Source organism: Coregonus lavaretus, assembly GCF_964263955.1.
Source record: "Coregonus lavaretus genome assembly, chromosome: 14".
NCBI lineage: Eukaryota > Metazoa > Chordata > Actinopteri > Salmoniformes > Salmonidae > Coregonus > Coregonus lavaretus.
The window spans coordinates 28,222,111-28,242,927 of record NC_140001.1 but is presented as its reverse complement, the minus strand read 5'-3'; the positions used below and the strand labels follow the sequence as shown (position 1 = coordinate 28,242,927).

At 44.9% G+C, this 20,817-nt stretch overlaps 1 protein-coding gene across 1 annotated transcript; it reads right to left on the bottom strand.

Annotated features, from left to right (window-relative positions):
- Positions 1–274: 274 nt before the first annotated feature.
- Positions 275–20,400, bottom strand: LOC311141396 (inositol polyphosphate 5-phosphatase K-like; the record flags this gene model as incomplete). The annotated part of the gene is made up of 12 exons (XM_084176708.1): positions 19,845–20,400; positions 15,450–15,557; positions 12,355–12,463; positions 4,393–4,509; positions 2,817–2,992; positions 2,418–2,529; positions 2,003–2,112; positions 1,667–1,874; positions 1,286–1,423; positions 1,052–1,135; positions 849–953; positions 275–610 (listed from the first exon to the last, which is right to left on the bottom strand). Exons 1-12 carry the CDS (start codon positions 20,384–20,386, stop codon positions 275–277), a joined length of 2,145 nt encoding a protein of 714 aa, XP_084032834.1. The 5' UTR covers positions 20,387–20,400.
- Between the last annotated feature and the right edge of the window lie 417 nt (positions 20,401–20,817).

Below are 20,817 nucleotides of genomic sequence, written 5' to 3'. Positions count from 1 at the left end.
TCCCTGTATTTTCTACGCCTGAGAGGGAAGAGTGACAGAGTGTGAGAGAGGAATGAGAGAACCTACAGAGAGATATACATTTGAAAACAGGTTAAGAAAAATCACACAAGACAAAGTAGTCTTCCTGCACCAGAAGCCTAACCCCAGTCCTGAAACAAATGGCACCCGAAAATGTAAATTTTCAGTAAAGGAAACATACAATACAGTACAGTGCATCATAGATAAAGAAACCACACAGAGTTGGTTATGTGAGAGCAGGATAACAGGGGCTCCATCACAACCCTGTATTCCCAGCCTCAGCTGAGGCCTTCTCCTTCTCCCCATCCGTACCCTCTGGGGCGTTGCCAGAGACAGAGCCATCAGCGGTGTTGTGGGCCGAGCCAGGCTGCAGCTTGAGGCCCTTCATTTCGGGCAGAGCAGGGCTGCCACTGCGGCTACGGCTGTGGCTAGGACTGCGGCTATGGCTATGTCGGGTTCTGTGCTTCTTTTTCCGGGGGCTGGGACTGCAGGACTTGTTCTTCATACCGACCACTGTGCTGTCATCCTCAGAGGTGAAGTCAGAACTGTCGTCAGAGGGGCTACCGGCGGGGCTGGAGGTGGGCAGCTGGATCTGCAGAAGAGAGAAGAGGGAGAGGAGGTGGAGGAGGAGAGGAGGAAGACATAGAGAAAGAGCATAAGGAAGTAGCACAGGAAAAGGGTGTAGATCAAAATGAAGAACAGGCGAAGGAGGGGGGAAGGGTGTAGAAGAACCAAAGTTAAATTATAATCCCATTATTCTTCAATGCTCCCATTATACCTCAACATTTGATATATTTACCATAGAAACCAGACACCATCATTGTAAGTACCTGAAAAGGCTCTGTCACACCCACGAGGGTGCTCGTGTTGTTGCTATAGTAACACAAAATGAAGTCTCCTGAGCCCTTGGGCAACTCTTCCTCAGTAAAGGTCACCTGCAGAGGTAAAGACAGGAAGAAAAGTCAAAACACACAAAGATACCATGACAAGGTTCTCCAATTCATTTATGTGTGTTATTAAAAGTGGCCCTTACCTCGTGTTCTACTCTATGGTAATCTGCCTCCTCCTGCTTGGCCCACACATAGCCTACATAGTCCTTATGGTGTTTGAATCCCACCTGGGGAGGCAAAGGCACCACCAATTCCTGATTTTAAAAGACTGAATGTCTTAGCTAATTATTACTTTATCAATACACATTATCTGGGTTACTTCAAACTTCATTAAACATTAAAATCAGCACTAGAAGGTTAAGAGGAAGAGTGAGAACCTTGTACAGCCCAATCCAGTCCCAGGAGCTGCGAGCGAAATTAGGTGCAGCTTTGAATGTGCAGGTGGCGTCTGCAATGCTGTTCCACTCATCCTCCACCATGATCGTCACCAGGGCGTTGTCCACCTTATAGGGGAACTACACACAGCATTCTGGAGGTCAATATCATCATGATAGATAATCAATAGAACACAACATCAACATCTCTCTGAGATAATACAACATCAAAGTACAGTCTGTATCTGTATCTGTTACAACCATGGTTATCCCAGTTTATTACAGGTTGCAGAGGGCGTTTTGGGCACAGTTATGTGCATGTCACAACTCAGGTGACAAGTAGGACATGGGGGTGGAAAGAGAGGGAGAGGGGCTGTGTCTCACCTGCAGGGTGAAGATGGAAGAGACAGGCTTGTGGTCGCTGACCATGTACTCCATGTGACTGCGGTAGAAGTGCTGGGTGACCTTGGTCCCGCTGCTCAGCCCTGACATAGAGCCTCTCTTCCCAGCATTAGAGGCCGGCCCAAGGGGAGCTGTGGCCCTCAGACGCCACAGGATCCTGTCTGTCCACGCAGGCTTACGCTTCTTCCCACTGAGAAAGATAGCAAGATAGAGAGATAGATTGAGAGAGAGAGAGCAGGGGGGGGGTAAGAACTGTGATGATCAGAACACTCATCTCATTAAAGAGGTGCAAGGTGGACCCCCCATGTCACCACAAACCTTGTATCGTATGTATTTGTCCCCACGTCAAACTTGTAAGTGGGGGGGAACTTGAGAGGTCCCTCCAGAAAGCCCTCCAGCACCATCTCGCTGTCTTTGGCCATGTTCAGCTGTAGAATGGGCGATAACAGTGAAGAATGTTAAATGAAGTGTCTGTTATTTTGGTCTCTGTATGCCCTCTAGTGGCATCCTCAATGCATTACATGCTCAATTAAAAACCATATAATGGGCCTTTATCTTACATTTACATTTTTGTCATTTAGCAGACGCTCTTATTCAGAGCAATTTACAGTTAGTGAGTGCATGCATTTTTTCATACTGGCCCCCCGTGGGAAACGAACCCACAACCCTGGCGTTGCAAGCGCCATGCTCTACCAACTGAGCTACATGGGGCTATCTTGAACAGGCATCTCACCTGGTCTTTCTCCCACAGCATGGTGAGTTTGTTGTTATCAATGGCTGTTTTCACTGCTGGAATCTCCAGTTCATCAATGCGGAAATTCAGATCTCCAAACCAGAACACCACACTGTAGAGGAGGAGAATAGTATGGAGTGGACTGAGGACAGAGCGGAACGGCAAAGATGCCTTTTAAGGTATGTCCTCTAAATCACACAAAATCTATTGTTTAGGTATATCGATGGAAAAATGAGGTACCTCTTTAGTGTAACCGTAACTATACCCTCTATATCTGCTGGATAAAAGGGAGGGTGGACTGCTTTGAGTATGCTTTCTTATGTGTTTGTTTATTTGTGCAAGTGCCTGGATGGAAACTTAAGTGGGTGGGTGTGTGCATTCATATGTATAGTGACTAACTCGTGGTCGAGCACCCCTGTGGCAGCCTGGCCTTCAAACTGCTGCTGCTGCAGGATGCTCTCAAAGTCCTCCATGCGCTGCTCCGAGTTCTCCATGTGGGCCGGCAGGTGGCAGTTCAGGAAACAGATGGTGTGACCAAACACAGACATGCGCGCACTCACACCCCCTTTATTACCCTAGAACAAGAACAAGGAGAGGGAGAATAAAGGAAGGGGTAGAGTGAGAGAAAAAGAGAGAAAAATAATAAGGTTGAAGATTGGGGACTGGAGCAGAAGAATGGCAGGATTATTATGATGGGATAAAACATTCCATTTGCAAACCGAGAGAATAAATAGTATGAATAGTAGCCTAGCCTATGAGATACCACCCCCGGTGCGTAAACATATCTGAAGGCAGGAAGTTTGCGGATACATTTATGACTAGTGAATGACATTATCAATATTTAATGTGCAGTGCTCTGTGTGAATGAAGGCAGGATGGAGCCGTGTGGTTCTTCCTGCTGCTCTCCCTCTACAGCTCTGACCTACTAAAATACAAGAGATGACACAGCAGAGGGAGAACTGCAGAATGTGCTGATGCTTATCTGAGTTCATACAGGGAGGACAATAGAAATACTTCACAGTGCATTACTACATGGAACTCTATGTATCCCTCAGTAAGACTCCCGAGTAGGTCTCCCGAGTGGCGCAGTGGTCTAAGTCATGGGGGAGGGTTTGGCGTCGTCCAAGGTAGGGGAGGGTTTGGCCGGCAGGGATGTGGGTTCGTTTCCCACGGGGGCCAGTATGAAATAAATACAAAAAACAAAACAAACAAAAAAACATGTATCCATTCACTAACTGTAAGTCGCTCTGGATAAGAGCGTCTGCTAAATGACTAAAATGTAAATGTAAGACAGGCAGACAGATCCCCCTGCCTGCACACTTTGATCAACTGCTTGGGCTTTCATTAGCCTTAAAGGGTACTTCTGATTATTATACAACTGATTATTTTAACTTCTTAAAGAGTAGATACAATAAAACATGTTTTTTCATGTTTACATATCTAAATAAATTATCTGGTGAGTGTTTAAGGCTGTGAACCATAAAAACATTATCTTTGGAAATACTAAAGCACCACCTTCTGGACATCAGAGGTATGGAGGCAGCACAGATATCAACACAAGCTTTGGGTACAGCCTGCCCCCCAAAACCCTTCCTGCTAAACCCTTCCTGCTAATTAATGAGCAGTAAGGGAAACAGAGAGGCCAACAGAAGCAAACCTGGAGGCAGGTAGTTTTTCATCATTAGCACTGTCTGGCTGTCCTTAGACTATGTGTGGAGGTTTTAAGGTTGGGTCAGTTCTGAATGTGAACTTCAGTTCAATAATGCTGGCATGCCATTTTACTGTATCTATCCTAGAGTAATGGGTCTTCATTAGTGTGGCTGTTTGACTGAGGTTCTCTATCAGTTGGGTCAGTTCTGTCTTTTAGGTGTGCTTCTCTGTCAGTTGGTCAGTAGGATGGGTCAGTTCTGTCAGTTGGTTGTGGTTCTCCGTCAGTTGGTCAGTAGGATATAGTCTCGACAGGCAGTTGTCTCACCCAGTAGCCCCCCAGGCCAGTGCGGGTGGTCTCTGTCTGCACCCCTCGAAGGAAGGGGAGGTGGTAGTACTTAGCAAACACCAGCAGCAACACACCCTGCATCCGCTGGGACGTCACCTGAGAGAGGGACCAACAGAGAGGGAGAGAGGAGGGGGAGAGAGAGAGAATTAGTGATGGTGGTGGTAATTTGTGTCCTGCTAAATTTGTGTCCTGCTACCATTCAGTGGATAATTATTACTGTAATCTGTAGGCAATAGCTAATTCTACACTCAGTAGCCAGTTTATTAGGTACACCATCCCGTTCACGAAAATGGTTCGCTCCTACAGACAGTGAGTCACGTGGCCGTGGCTTGCTATATAAAGCAGGCAGACAAGCATCCAGGCAGTTACTGTTCGATTGAACGTTAAAATGGGCAAAACGAGTGACCTAAGCGACGTTGAGCGTGGTATGATCGTCGGTGCCAGGCGCGCCGGTTCCAGTATCTCAGAAATGGCTGGCATCCTGGCCTTTTCACGCTCGACAGTGTCTACGGTTTACAGAGAATGGTGCGACAAACAAAAAACATCCAGTCAGCGGCCGTCCTGTGGGCGAAAACAGCTTGTTGATGAGAGAGGTTGAAGGAGAATGGCAAGAATTGTGCAGGCTAACAGGCGGGCCACAAACAGGCAAATAACGGCACAGTACAACAGTGGTGTGCAAAACGACATCTCGGAACGCACAACTCATCGTTCCTTGTCATGGATGGGCTATTGCAGCAGGGTTCCACTCCTATCAGCTAAAAACAAGAAGAAGCGGCTCCAGTGAGCACGCGATCACCAACACTGGACAATTGAGGAGTGGAAAAACATTGCCTAGTCCGACGAATCACGGTACCTGTTGGCAGAGTCAGGATTTGGCATAAGCAGCATCAGTCCATGACTCCATCTTGCCTGGTGTCAACGGTACAGGCTGGTGGCGGTGGTGTAATGGCGTGGGGAATGTTTTCCTGGTACACGTTAGGTCCCTTGATACCAATTGAGCAACGTTTGAACGCAACACCTTGTAGAATCCATGCTGGGAAAATTAAGGCTATTCTAGAGGCAAAGGTGGGTTCGACCCGGTACTAGATGGGTGTAACTAATAAGAGAGAGAGAGTACGACCCTGCCTTACAGGGTCGTAGGTTCGGAGAGTACGACCCTGCCTTACACAGGAAGCGGCACAGGTCCTAATCCAGGCACTTGTCATCTCCCGTCTGGATTACTGCAACTCGCTGTTGGCTGGGCTCCCTGCCTGTGACATTAAACCCCTACAACTCATCCAGAATGCCGCAGCCCGTCTGGTGTTCAACCTTCCCAAGTTCCCAGTAAAGTATGTCCAAAAAAAAAAAAAAAATTGTAAAGTGGTTATCCCACTGGCTATAAGGTGAATGCACCTATTTGTAAGTCGCTCTGGATAAGAGCGTCTGCTAAATGACGTAAATGTAAATGTAAATGTAAATGTAATAAACTGGCCACTGAGTGTATATAAGCAACCTCTCTGTGCTGTCTGTCTGAAGCCTGCTAACTGTGTGTCTGTCCGTCTCTGCTGTGTACCAGTGATGTCTTTCTCGTTCCTCCTCTCTCCTCACATTTGCATTGTGTCTTGCAGGATCCAGTGGCCCAGCTCTCCCGCTGTTTTGCATGAAGCAGTGAACATAAAGGAGGCCATAGCCAGTGGTCTACCCTCTCTGTCTAAACAGTAAACCCATGTGAGGGAAAAACATGATGCCTGATTTGACAATCCTGCCAGCCTGCAGTTGTATTTCACTTGTATTTCATTGGTCTAGATTCTAGGTAATATAGTGATTTATTCACTATCTATTAACAGATCCACAGACAATGCAATTGCCATTGCACTGAACACCTTCCTATCCCACCTGGATGTAAGAATGCTTTTCATCGACTACAGCTCAGCCTTCAACATCATAGTGCCCTCCAAGCTCATCACTAAAAAGCTCAGGGCCCTGGGTCTGAACACCTCCCTGTGCAGCTGGGCCCTGGACTTCCTGATGGGCTGACCCCAAGTGGTGAAGGTAGCCAACAACTCCTCTGTCTCCAACTCAATCATCAAGTTTGCTGACGACACAACAGTGGTAGGCCTGATTACCAACAACGACGAGACCGCCTACAGGGAGGAGCTGAGTGCCTTGATGGAGTGGTGCCAGGAAAATAACCTCTCCCTCAACATCAACCATTTTGTATACATCTGGCCCTTCATTGGACACTGTGTTAACAAACCTCCAAACGAGCTTCAATTCCATACAACACTCCTTCAGTAGCCTCCAACTGCTCTTAAACACTAGTAAAACTAAATGCATGCTTTTCAATCGAACGCTGCTGGCACCCGCCCACCCGACTAGAATCACTACTCTCGACGGGTCTGACCTAGAGTATGTGGACAACTACAAATATCTAGGTGTCTGGTTAGACTGTAAACTCTCCTTCCAGACTCACATTAAGAATCTCCAATCCAAAGTTAAATCTAGAATCGGTTTCCTATTTCGCAACAAAGCCTCCTTCACTCATGCTGCCAAACATGCCCTCGTAAAACTGACTATCCTACCGATCCTTGACTTCGGCGATGTCATTTACAAAATAGCCTCCAACACTCTACTCAGCAAATTGGATGTAGTCTATCACAGTGCCATCCGTTTTGTCTCCAAAGCCCCATATAATACCCACCACTGTGACCTGTACGCTCTTGTTGGCTGGTCCTCACTACATATTCGTCGCCAAACCCACTGGCTCCAGGCCATCTATAAATCACTGCTAGGCAAATCCCCGCCTTATCTTAGCTCATTGGTCACCATAGCAACACCCACCCGTAGTATGCGCTCCAGCGGGTATATCTCACTGGTCATCCCCAAAGCCAACACCTCCTTTGGCCGCAATTCCTTCCAGTTCTCTGCTGCCAATGACTGGAACAAATTGCAAAAATCTCTGAAGCTGGAGACACTTATCTCCCTCACTAACTTTAAGCATCAGTTGTCAGAGCACCTTACCGATCACTGCACCTGTACACAGCCCATCTGAAATTAGCCCGCCCAACTACCTCATCCCTATATTGTTATTTATTTTGCTCATTTGTACCCCAGTATCTCTATTTGCACATCATCTCTTGCACATCTATCATTCCAGTGTTAATACCAATTGTAATTATTTTGCACTATAGCCTATTTTATTGCCTTACCTCCATAACTTGCTAAATTTGCACACACTGTATATTATATGTATTTCTGTTGTATTTTTGACTTTGTTTTGTTTTACCCCATATGTAACTCTGTGTTGTTGTTTTTATCGCACTGCTTTGCTTTATCTTGGCCAGGTCGCAGTTGTAAATGAGAACTTGTTCTCAACTGGTTTACCTGGTTAAATAAAGGTGAAATAAAAATAAAAATAAAATCAACAAAACGAAGGAGCTGATCGTGGAATACAGGAGACAGCAGAGAGAGCACGCCCCCATCCACACCGATAGGGCCACAGTGGAGAGGGTCAAAAGCTTCAAGTTCCTTGGTGTGCACATCACTGACAACCTGAAATGGTCCCTTCACACAGACAGTGTGGTGAAGAAGGTGCAACAGCCCCTCTTCAACCTCAGACATTTTTTGGTACCCTTCCCCAGATCAACGGACAATTCCTTCGACCTCATGGCTTGATTTTTGCTCTAACATGCACTGTCAACTGTGGGACCTTATATAAACAGGTGTGTGCCTTTCTAAATCATGTCCAATCAATTGAATTTACCACAGGTGGACTCCAAAGGATGATCAATGGAAACAGGATTCACCTGAGCTCAATTTCGAGTCTCATAGCAAAGGGTCTGAATACTTATGTAAATAAGGTATTTATGTTGTTTATTTTTTAAACATTTGCAAAATTTCTAAAAACCTGTGTTTGCATCGTCATTATGGGGTATTGTGTGAGAAAATTGATGAGAAAATGTTTATATTTTATCAATTTTAGAATAAGGCTGTAACGTAACAGAATGTCGAAAAGTCAAGGGGTCTGAATACTTTCCGAATGCACTGTAACTACTGCTATACACACCTTTTCTATTCACATACTGTCCATACTGTCTATACACACCATTCACATACATATATATTATTTATAATTTCCTGCAATTCTATCAATTTTGCTATGGGGTTTTGTATAGTGTTTTTTTATATACTGTATTGTCAACATAGCTCATTCTAAGATTTCTACTATTGTACATTGCATTTTAGTTACACTGTTTATACACACCGCTTATTTATTTATATGCTGGATTCTTGACATAGCTCACTCTAATACTGGAAATCTACATTTTACATTTTAGTCATTTAGCAGACGCTCTTATCCAGAGCGACTTACAGTTAGTGAGTGCATACATTATTTTTTTCATACTGGCCCCCCATGGGAATCGAACCCACAACCCTGGCATTGCAAACGCCATCCCTGCCGGCCAAACCCTCCCCTACCTTGGACGACGCTGGGCCAATTGTGCGCCACCCCATGTCTCCCGGTCGCGGCCGGCTACGACAGAGCCTGGATTCGAACCAGGATCTCTAGTGGCACAGTTAGCACTGCGACCACTTAGACCACTGCGCCACTCGGGAGGTTAAATCTACTGCTGTACATATCATTCCTAATATATCTTGTGTACATTAATCCAGTGTAGATACATATAGATTGCGTTTGGATTACTGTTACAGTGCTATTTGGGTTGTTAATTGGATTTGTTCTGACATTTCTTTATTTCTTTATTATTTCTTTTTGGATTATGTGTGTATTGTTTTATATTGCTAGGTATTACTGTACTGTTGGAGCTAGAAACACAAGCATTTCATTGCACCTGCATTAACATCTGCAAATCTGTGTATGGGACCAATAAACTTTGATTTGATTTTTAATAAAGGTATATAAGGGGGAAATGACATGCAAGTTTCCTGATGGAAACAAGCCAAAGGGACTAAATGTAATTTTTCACTCCAGAACAGAGATTATAGTAATGCTTCTCCCTTCCCCGTCCTCAGTAGACACATTTGGGAGTGCTGCTGAGGGCTGCCAAACCACATTTTGAGTTGATAATAGAAAATACATTATTGACCCCTAGGCATGTTTGTGTGAGTGTGAGTGTGAGTGTAAGTGTCGGTGTGAGTGTGAGTGTGAGTGTGAGTGTGAGTGTGAGTGTGCCTAATTTAGGCCTGAGATGAGCTGTTAGCCAGTATCAACAGGGCAGCCCTGGAGTTTTGCAGAGGAAGTCAAGCGCAAATCCAGTTTAGTACCGGGGCGTAGCTCTGACGACCATGGGACTTTTCATCTTTTACAAGCTTTGTCTTTATTTCCTTCTATTTTTTCCTGTGATCTGTCTCTGAAAAACTACATTTTTGATTGTTTGATATGTCCACCAAAATATCAATAGAGGTAGCCTGGGTGCTAGTCTGTTTCTGCTCTCTTGCCAACTCATGATGGAATTGCCATGCCAAACAAAATGACAGCAATGGAGTTGGCAAGAGCACAAATAGATCTGGGACCAGGCTACAATAGAGGATATGCTTCCCTATAAGTGATTCCTTCTGATTGGTCTAATGGACTGCCAGGTCTGACAGTGGGCTGTGAGAGCAGAGGAGAGTGGAAAGAGGGGAGGGAAGTGGGATATTACTGACTGTGACCTTAGGGAGAGGAAAGAGGGGGTGTTGGGTTACAGGACATTCTTGGAAACCTCATGTCTGTTCAACATGCCATGACTAGACAGACTGATCCTCAACACGGGGGCCCCTCAGGAGTGCGTGCTTAGTCCCCTTCTGTACTCCCTGTTCACCCACCGACTGTGTGGCCAAGCACGACTCCAACACCATCATTAAGTTTGCTGACGACACAACGGTGGTAGGCCTGATCACCGACAACGATGAAACAGCCTATAGGGAGGCGGTCAGAGACCTGGCAGTGTGGTGCCAGGAAAACAACCTCTCATTCAACATGAGCAAGACAAAGGAGATGATCGTGGACTACAGGAAAAGGAGGGCCGAACACGCCCCCATTCACATCGAAAGGGCTGAAGTAGAGCGGGTCGAGAGTTTCAAGTTCCTTGGTGTCCACATCACCAACAAACTATCATGGTCCAAACACACCAAGAAAGTCGTGAAGAGGGCACGACAACACCTTCTCCCCCTCAGGAGAGTGAAAAGATTTGGCATGGGTCCCCAGATCCTCAAAAAGTTATACAGCTGCACCATCGAGAGCATCCTGACAGGTTGCATCAACACCTGGTATGGCAACTGCTCGGCATCCAATCGTAAGGCGTTACAGAGGGTAGTGCGTACAGCCCAGTACATCACTGGGGCAGCTTCTACCCCCAAGCCATAAGACTGCTGAACAATTAATCAAATAGCCACCCGGACTAGTTGCATTGACCCCCCCCCCCACCTCCCTTTGTTTTTACACTGCTGCTACTCACTGTTTATTATCTATGCATAGTCACTTTACCCCTACCTAAATGTACAAATTACCTTGACTAACCTGTACCCCCGCACATTGACTCGGTACCGGTACCCCCTGTAAATAGCCTCATTATTGTTATTTTATTGTGTTACTTTTTGTATTTGGTATTTTTTACTTTAGTTTATTTAGTAAATATTTTCTGAATTCTATTTTCTTAAAAATGCATTGTTTGTTAAGGGCTTGTAAGTAAGCATTTCACTGTAAGGTCTACACCTGTTGTATTCGGCGCGCATGTGACAAATAAAATGTGATATTACCGTAATACTGTCATGGTTCAAGTTCTGAGGTAGACTACAGACACTAACAACCACTCAGACATTCAATTCTAACAAATAAGCCTACCCATGCATGCATGTGAACACAAAGTATGAATATATATATATATATATATATATATATATATATATATATATATATATATATATATATATATATATATATATATATATGTGGATAAGAGCGTCTGCTAAATGACTACAAAAAAATAATAAATGCACATAAAATGTTCTCATGAGCATTTTGGAGTCAAGCAGGGCATGAGATGGCCAGAGGACAGCATCAGTCTCACTCAACATGGAGGGAGCACAGTCCAGAAATAAACCAGCACCCTGGGAGACATTCTCTTGTCTAGCTCTCTGCTGTCTCTCTGCAGCTGGTTCATCCGCTCTCCCTACAGCTCCAACTGGCCCAAACAATGTGTTAGACACTGACAGGCCAACAAACACCAACCAACCACACTGCACCAGCTGTGGCCAGGCCCCCTCCTCTCCATTACTTTGTCTCTCTCTCTGTCTCTCAAATACACACACACACACACACACACACACACACAAGTAAATTTTAATGGATGGAGCATAAATAAGCACATTGGAAACGGATGAGAAATGTTCCCTAACCAAGAATGCTGCAACATGCCATTGGGTGAGGGGCTCATGATAAGCCACAGAGCTGTGTGTGTGTGTGTGAGAGAGAGAGAGAGAGAGAGAGAGAGAGAGAGAGAGAGAGAGAAAGAGAGAGAGAGAGAGAGAGAGAGAGAGAGAGAGAGAGAGAGAGAGAGAGAGAGAGAGAGAGAGAGAGAGAGAGAGAGAGAGAGAGAGAGAGAGAGAGAGAGAGAGAGAGAGAGAGAGATAGAGTGTTGTATGAGAGCCTAGCAGACAGAGGAAGATAACAGATAAACCAACACTGCACGCTTGTTTGTAGTCAGCCCCCACGCTCCACTATGCCCTAGCATATTATAGACATCACATGCATTGGGAGAGATATGAGCACAGAGAGTCCTGAGACTGGCTCACACTCCACTTACATTTCAAAACAGTTTTTACAAATGCATATAACATGAGCTCCATTTGTTTGCTCTGCATTTAATTATCTTTTTGTGTGTGTACCACAACCATGTGGTGTACGTGTTAGTGTGCATGTGCATAAGTGTGCGTGTGTCTCTGTGTCAACCCTTTACTGACCAGTATGTATCCGAAGGGGCTGAGTCTCTCCATGCAGGCATCACTCCATTGGTCTGTGAAGAGAACGTCTTTCAGCCTTTTGTTGATCATGGAGTTGACTTCCTGTAGCCTGAGAGAGCAGCAGTTACATACACAGTCATTATAAGGAGGCCATAGGGAGAGAGAGAGAGAGAGAGAGAGAGAGAGAGAGAGAGAGAGAGAGAGAGAGAGAGAGAGAGAGAGAGAGAGAGAGAGAGAGAGAGAGAGAGAGAGAGAGAGAAAGATAGGGGAGGAGGGAGAGGGAGAGAGAGAGAAAGAGAGAGAGAGAGAGAGAGAGAGAGGGGGAAAGGGCTGTAACAAGGAAATGGATGGAGAATAAATATGTAGGGGGAAACAGAAACACAGCTAAAGGGAGCTAGATAGATGGATCAATGTTGTTTATTTCAATTTTCGCCTAAAATGAGATACCCAAGTCTAACTGCCTGTAGCTTAGAACCTGAAGCAAGGATATACATATTATTGATACCATTTGAAAGGAAACACTTTGAAGTTTGTGGAAATGTGAAACTAATGTAGAAGACTATAACACATTAGATCTGGTAAAAGACAATACAAACTTTTTTATCATCTTTGAAATGCAAGAGAAAGGCCACAATATAATATTGCAGATTAGGCGCAATTTAGATTATGGCCACTAGATGGCAGCACTGTGTGTGCAACGTTTCAAATTGATCCAGTGAAGCGTTGCAATACTGGACTATTTTGTATGAAGTCTGCCCAAATGTGCCGAATTGGTCAATTGATACATTTTCAAGTACATAACTATAGAGAACATACAAAAATGATACGGTAATACAAAATGTAACTTTACACACTCCCAGGAATGTCATACATGATGGATCATTAGCTTATACACTAACTTTCACACATCTAGATGGCCGGGCGGGTTGGGTATGGAGCCAGAGACAGCAGGGGTTCAAACTGTAGAACCCAGTTCCTACATTTTAATATAAAAATGGATTTTCTCCAAAAAAAAACGATGCTACATTTTATCTCTGGGACCCTTAGGATGACAAATCAGAGCAAGATTACTGAATGTAAGTACATTATTTACCTTCAGAGGTGAATGTATCAAACCAGTTGCCGTGATAAGTTTTTTGTTGTTGTGCATTCTCCTCAAACAGTAGAATGGTATTTTTTCACTGTAATAGCTACTGTAAATTGGAAAGTGCAGTTAGATTAACAAGAATTTAAGCTTTCTGCCCATATAAGACATGTCTATGTCCTGGAAAGTTTGCTTTTACTTACAACAGTCATGCTAATCACATTAGCGCACGTTAGCTCAATCGTCCGGTATACGGGACACCGATCCCGTAGAGGTTAACAGTAAATCCAACCTCTCATAACCTAGGGGACTGTCTATCAAAGGAGGATGGATACAGTGGGGAAAAAGTATTTAGTCAGTCACCAATTGTGCAAGTTCTCCCACTTAAAAATATGAGAGAGGCCTGTAATTGTCATCATAGGTACACGTCAACTATGACAGACAAAATTAGACTTTTTTCCAGAAAATCACATTGTAGGATTTTTAATGAATTTATTTGCAAATTATGGTGGAAAATAAGTATTTGGTCAATAACAAAAGTTTCTCAATACTTTGTTATATACCCTTTGTTGGCAATGACACAGGTCAAACGTTTTCTGTAAGTCTTCACAAGGTTTTCACACACTGTTGCTGGTATTTTGGCCCATTCCTCCATGCAGATCTCCTCTAGAGCAGTGATGTTTTGGGGCTGTCGATGGGCAACACGGACTTTCAACTCCCTCCAAAGATTTTCTATGGGGTTGAGATCTGGAGACTGGCTAGGCCACTCCAGGACCTTGAAATGCTTCTTACGAAGCCACTCCTTCGTTGCCCGGGCGGTGTGTTTGGGATCATTGTCATGCTGAAAGACCCAGCCACGTTACATCTTCAATGCCCTTGCTGATGGAAGGAGGTTTTCACTCAAAATCTCACGATACATGGCCCCATTCATTCTTTCCTTTACACGGATCAGTCGTCCTGGTCCCTTTGCAGAAAAACAGCCCCAAAGCATGATGTTTCCACCCCCATGCTTCACAGTAGGTATGGTATTCTTTGGATGAAACTCAGCATTCTTTGTCCTCCAAACACGACGAGTTGAGTTTTTACGAAAATGTTATATTTTGGTTTCATCTGACCATATGACATTCTCCCAATCCTCTTCTGGATCATCCAAATGCACTCTAGCAAACTTCAGACGGGCCTGGACATGTACTGGCTTAAGCAGGGGGACACGTCTGGCACTGCAGGATTTGAGTCCCTGGCGGCGTAGTGTGTTACTGATGGTAGGCTTTGTTACTTTGGTCCCAGCTCTCTGCAGGTCATTCACTAGGTCCCCCCGTGTGGTTCTGGGATTTTTGCTCACCATTCTTGTGATCATTTTGACCCCACGGGGTGAGATCTTGCGTGGAGCCCCAGATCGAGGGAGATTATCAGTGGTCTTGTATGTCTTCCATTTCCTAATAATTGCTCCCACAGTTGATTTCTTCAAACCAAGCTGCTTACCTATTGCAGATTCAGTCTTCCCAGCCTGGTGCAGGTCTACAATTTTGTTTCTGGTGTCCTTTGACAGCTCGTTGGTCTTGTCCATAGTGGAGTTTGGAGTGTGACTGTTTGAGGTTGTGGACAGGTGTCTTTTATACTGATAACAAGTTCAAACAGGTGCCATTAATACAGGTAACGAGTGGAGGACAGAGGAGCCTCTTAAAGAAGAAGTTACAGGTCTGTGAGAGCCAGAAATCTTGCTTGTTTGTAGGTGACCAAATACTTATTTTCCACCATAATTTGCAAATAAATTCATTAAAAATCCTACAATGTGATTTTCTGGATTTTTTTTCTCAATTTGTCTGTCATAGTTGACATGTACCTATGATGAAAATTACAGGCCTCTCTCATCTTTTTAAGTGGGAGAACTTGCACAATTGGTGGCTGACTAAATACTTTTTTCCCCCACTGTATAAGGGACAAGAGAGGTCTTCTGGAATACTTGGCGATGAGGAGATGGTTGGCTGACTGCCACCTGGGAAAAGCTCACCCAATGATATACATGTCTGTGTTTCCATCCCCAATGTGTAATCCCAGCAGAGCAGTGATGTCATCCGGCGGCATGGCACCGCCCACATTCCATGTGATTATGTGCACCCTATCAGAGAGCAGGAACACAGAATCTCGCAATCAATAGAAGCTTGGTTCAACCCGTAACCAAATAATTAGGCAACAGATTCTTAATGAACTGCAGACCATTTAATTACAAATAATATTTCAGGACTTGGGAGGGCACATCCTTACGCATTTAACATACAGTACATACAAAGTCTTTCTCTGATATAATTCCATTGATTCTCTGAGTATCCACTCTCTCCATTAGCTTAATTAGCAACATTAATGAGAGAGGTTAGCAGAGATCTCTGACAAAGCCTCTGGGACACTGGGTATGTGCTGTGAGTAGAAAATAACACACAAGCAACACAGAGTGGGACTGCTGACTGTTATAGCCTCTCAATTTCATAGTTTCAGTGGCAAAGACGGGTGTTTCTCAACATGCATACTACTGTGCTCCAAGCACACAAATTGGAGCACAGGAGGGTCAGAGAATGAGTCCAAATCAAAGTATGCGAAACGGGGCACGGAGGGCACTTCTCGAATGCGTACTCCGTTTGTACATATTGTGAAGCATGCATCGGTGCAAGCTTCAACGGAAAGTATGCAAAGAAATATGACGCAACCACGTAAAAAAGTAAGACATTTTTCTTGAATCAACAGATAATTATTTGAGCTAAAGTAAGAGAAAATACACTCCGACTTCGAAAATACACTCTGACTGCCTATTCACAACTCATACAGTGCATTCGGAAAGTATTCAGACCCCTTGACTTTTTCCCCATTTTGTTATGTCACAGCCTTATTCTAAAATGGATTAAATTGTTTTTTCCCCTCATCAATCTACGCACAATACCCCATAATGACAAAGGAAAAAACGGTTTTTAGAATTTGTTTCAAATGTACAGTACCAGTCAAAAGTTTGGACACACCTACTCATTCAAGGGTTTTTCTTTATTTTGACTATTTTCTACATTGTAGAATAATAGTGAAGACATAAAAACTATGAAATAACACATATGGAATCGTGTAGTAACCAAAAAAGTGTTAAACAAATCAAAATATATTTTATATTTTTCAAAGTAGCCACCATTTGCCTTGATGACAGCTTTGGTCCTCTGTAGCTCAGCTGGTAGAGCACGGCGCTTGTAACGCCAGGGTAGTGGGTTCGATCCCCGGGACCACCCATACACAAAAATGTATGCACGCATGACTGTAAGTCACGTTGGATAAAAGCGTCTGCTAAGTGGCATATTATTATTATTATTTGCACACTCTTGGCATTCTCTCAACCAGCTTCACCTGGAATGCTTTTCCAACAGTTTTGTAGTTCCCACATATGCTGAGCACTTGTTGGCTGCTTTTCCTTCACTCTGTGGTCCAACTCATCCCAAACCATCTCAATTGGGTTGAGGTCGGGTGATTGTGGAGGCCAGGTCATCTGATGCAGCACTCCATCACTCTCCTTCTTGGTCAAATAGCCCTTACACAGCCTGGAGGTGTGTTTTGGGTCATTGTCCTGTTGAAAAACAAATGGGATGGGATGGCGTATCGCTGCAGAATGCTGTGGTAGCCATGCTGGTTAAGTGTGCCTTGAATTCTAAATACATCACCGACAGTGTCACCGGCAAAGCACCCCCACACCATCACACCTCCTCCTCCATGCTTCACGGTGGGAACCACACATGCGGAGATCATCCGTTCACCTACTCTGTTTCTCACAAAGAGTAGGTTGGAAACATACATCTCAAATATGGACTCATCAGACCAAAGGACAGAATTCCACCGGTCAAATGTCCATTGCTTCTGTTTCTTGGCCCAAGCAAGTCTCTTCGTATTATTGGTGTCCTTTAGTAGTGGTTTCTTTGCAGCAATTCGACCATGAAGGCCTGATTCACGCAGTCTCCTCTGAACAGTTGATGTTGCGATGTGTCTGTTACTTGAACTCTGTGAAGCATTTATTTGGGCTGCAATTTGACGTCCAGTTATTCTAATGAACTTATCCTCTGCAGCAGAGGTAACTCTGGGTCTTCGTTTCCTGTGGCGGTCCTCATGAGAGCCAGTTTCATCATAGCGCTTGATGGTTTTTGCGACTGCACTTGAAGAAACTCTCAAAGTTATTTTTGGTTACTACATGATTCCATATGTGCTATTTCATAGTTTTGATGTCTTCACTATTATTCTACAATGTAGAAAATAGTAAAAAATAAACCAAAACCTGGAATGAGTAGGTGTGTCCAACATTTTGACTGGTACTGTATAAAAATAAAAATAAACTGAAAGATACATTTACATAAGTATTCAGACCCTTTACTCAGTACTTTGTTGAAGCACCTTTGGCAGCGATTACAGCCTCGAGTCTTCTTGGGTATGACGCTACGAGCTTGGCATACCTGTATTTGAGGAGTTTCTACCATTCTTCTCTGCAGATCCTCTCAAGCTTTGTCAGGTTGGATGGGGAGCGTCGCTGCAGAGATGTTCGATCGGGTTCAAGTCCGGGCTCTGGCTGGGCCACTCAAGGACATTCAGAGACTTGTCCCGAAGCCACTCCTGCATTGTCTTGGCTGTGTGCTTAGGGTCGTTGTCCTGTTGGAAGGTGAACCTTCGCCCCAGTCTGAGGTCCTGAGCACTCTGGAGCCGGATTTCATCAAGGATCTCTCTGTACTTTGTTCCGTTCATCTTTCCGTCGATCCTGACTAGTCTCCCAGTCCCTGCCGCTGAAAAACATCCCCACAGCATGATGCTGCCACCAACATGCTTCACCGTAGGGATGGTGCCAGGTTTCCTCCAGACGTGACGCTTGGCATTCAGGCCAAAGACTTCAATATTGGTTTCATCCAACTAAAGAATGTTGTTTCTCATGGTCTGAGAGTCCTTTAGGTGCCTTTTGGCAAACTCCAAACGGGCTATCCTGTGCCTTTTACTGAGGAGTGGCTTCCGTCTGGCCACTCTACCATAAAGGCCTGATTGGTGGAGTGCTGAAGAGATGGTTGTCCTTCTGGAATATTCTCCCATCTCCACAGAAGAACTCTGGAGCTCTGTCAGAGTGACCATCGGGTTCTTGGTTATCTCCCTGACCAAGGCCCTTCTCCCCCGGTTGCTCAGTTTGGTCAGGCAGCCAGCTCTAGGAAGAGTCTTGGTGGTTCCAAACTTCTTCCATTTAAGAATGATGGAGGCCACTGTGTTCTTGGAGACCTTCAATGCTGCAGACATTTTTTGGTACCCTTCCCCAGATCTGTGCCTCGACACAATCCTGTCTCGGAGCCCTACGGCCAATTCCTTCAACCTCATGACTTGGTTTTTGCTCTGACATGCACTGTTAACTGTGGGTCCTTATATAGACAGGTGTGTGCCTTTCCAAATCATGTCCAATCAATTGAATTTACCACAGGTGGACTGGATAAATTAGAAAACATTTCTAAAAACCTGTTTTCACTTTGTCATGATGGGGTATTGGGTGTAGATTGATGAGGAAATAAATACATGTAATCCATTTTAGAATAAGAAAAAATGTATGCACTCACTAACTGTAAGTCGCTCTGGATAAGAGCGTCTGCTAAATGACTAAAATGTAAAATGTAACATAATGTGGAAAAGGGGAAGGGGTCTGAATACTTTCCGAATGCACTGCCTGACTACAATATTTTATCTTGATACATTAATAAATACATGCTGTGTTAATTGTGGCATGGTTACCTGCCTACAATACCCATTGTAGTGTGCGTAGGTCACAAGCTCATAGTAAGTCAATAGAGCTAACTGGCTAGCTACTACTGTTAGCTAGCCAGATAGCCACGAAGAATGGTTAGCTAGCTACCCACAAAGAATTGACATCTACCTTGGATAACATTGGTTTTAGGTAATTTTTGCCTGTTATACTAACTGGTTAGCTACATTATCACGATTCACATATAGCTAGCTGATAATTATGAAGTGAAACATTTGCCTTGTGTATATATTTTGTTGTCTCTATTGCCATTTTCCTGGCTAGAAGGAAGGTTCAGTGAATGGGTAAATCAATAGGACTAACTGGCTAGCTAGCTAGCCACAAATAATTATTAGCTAGCTACCCACGAAGAATTAATCAGTTTACTGCCACTTTCACTTTGTTAATGGGAAACTACACCCCAGTAAAAGTTTAGTTGGATACATGCCACTGCAGCCTTTACTATTGTGTGTAAGGCTATATATTGAAAAATGACTGTCACCACCACAACACTGAAGGTCTGAAGCCTGCTCTTCAAAAGTGTTTTCTGTTAATGTTTAAAAAAAAGATTATGCGGTAGTGAAAGCTGGATTGGACAGATAACACACAGAGCCTGGAGCTCACCTGAAGTCTTCTACCACCTGGGCCTGAGTGTCCGCGGTGCCCGACACAGAGAAGGCCCTCTGGGCATGAGGGTTGAGGTGGGGAGGTATAGGCCTGGAGGACGGTGGCTGGGGCACTGAGGCTGCCCTCATTGAGATGGGGCTCCGGGCCCCTGGGGGGTGGCCTGGGACTTTAGGGCCAGCCTTCAGAGTGGTTTCAGTGGCCCCCCCAGGCCCACCAGGTCCCCCAGGGGGCTTGGTTGCTCCAGGCCGCAAGGGCTTATAACGTCTGGCCCCAGCTGGAGCATCAGGAGTGGATCTGTCCTGGTTGGCCTCTGGAGGTTTGGGCTCACAGACGTCCACAGAGCCCTCTACTCTGGGGGTCCTCTGAGGCCGTCGAGGCCGCGCTGGGACTGACGGTTGAGGAGCAGGAGCAGAGGCGCAGGGTTCAGAGGTTGGCGCTTCTGTGCCTGGAGGTGCTGCTGGAGTGGGGGTTAAAACCTCTGCTCGTCCAGATGGGTTCTCAGCGTGTGGTTGGCTTTGGTTCTTGTTGTCAGGATCCATCTCCCAGAAACTCACTGAAAAACAATAGCAGGGGAAAGCCATGTTCACCATATTCCATCAGAGTGTGCCACACAGTATAGACAGACTAGATGTTAAAGAAGCAATGGGAGACAAAAGTTCAAAATGTCTGGTGAGGGTGGGGCGGGGCGGGTTATCATGTGCTCTCATTGACTCAGCTGTTAATGTGATTGAGCAGTTCACATTCCCCCCATTCCTAGGCTGCTCTGGCAGCATAATGCCAGCCCTGAGTGTTTGGCTGTCTGCCCTCTCCTGGGCGACTGAGAGCGTCTGAAACAGGTAATTAAGAGAGAGGGAGAGAGGGAAGGGGGGGGGGGGGGGGGGGGGGGGCACGTGGAGTATGATGCAGCCTCTGGCCTGTGAGTGTCCCTGGGCCTGAGAGAGTTGACTCATGACCAGTCTGGGACACCTGC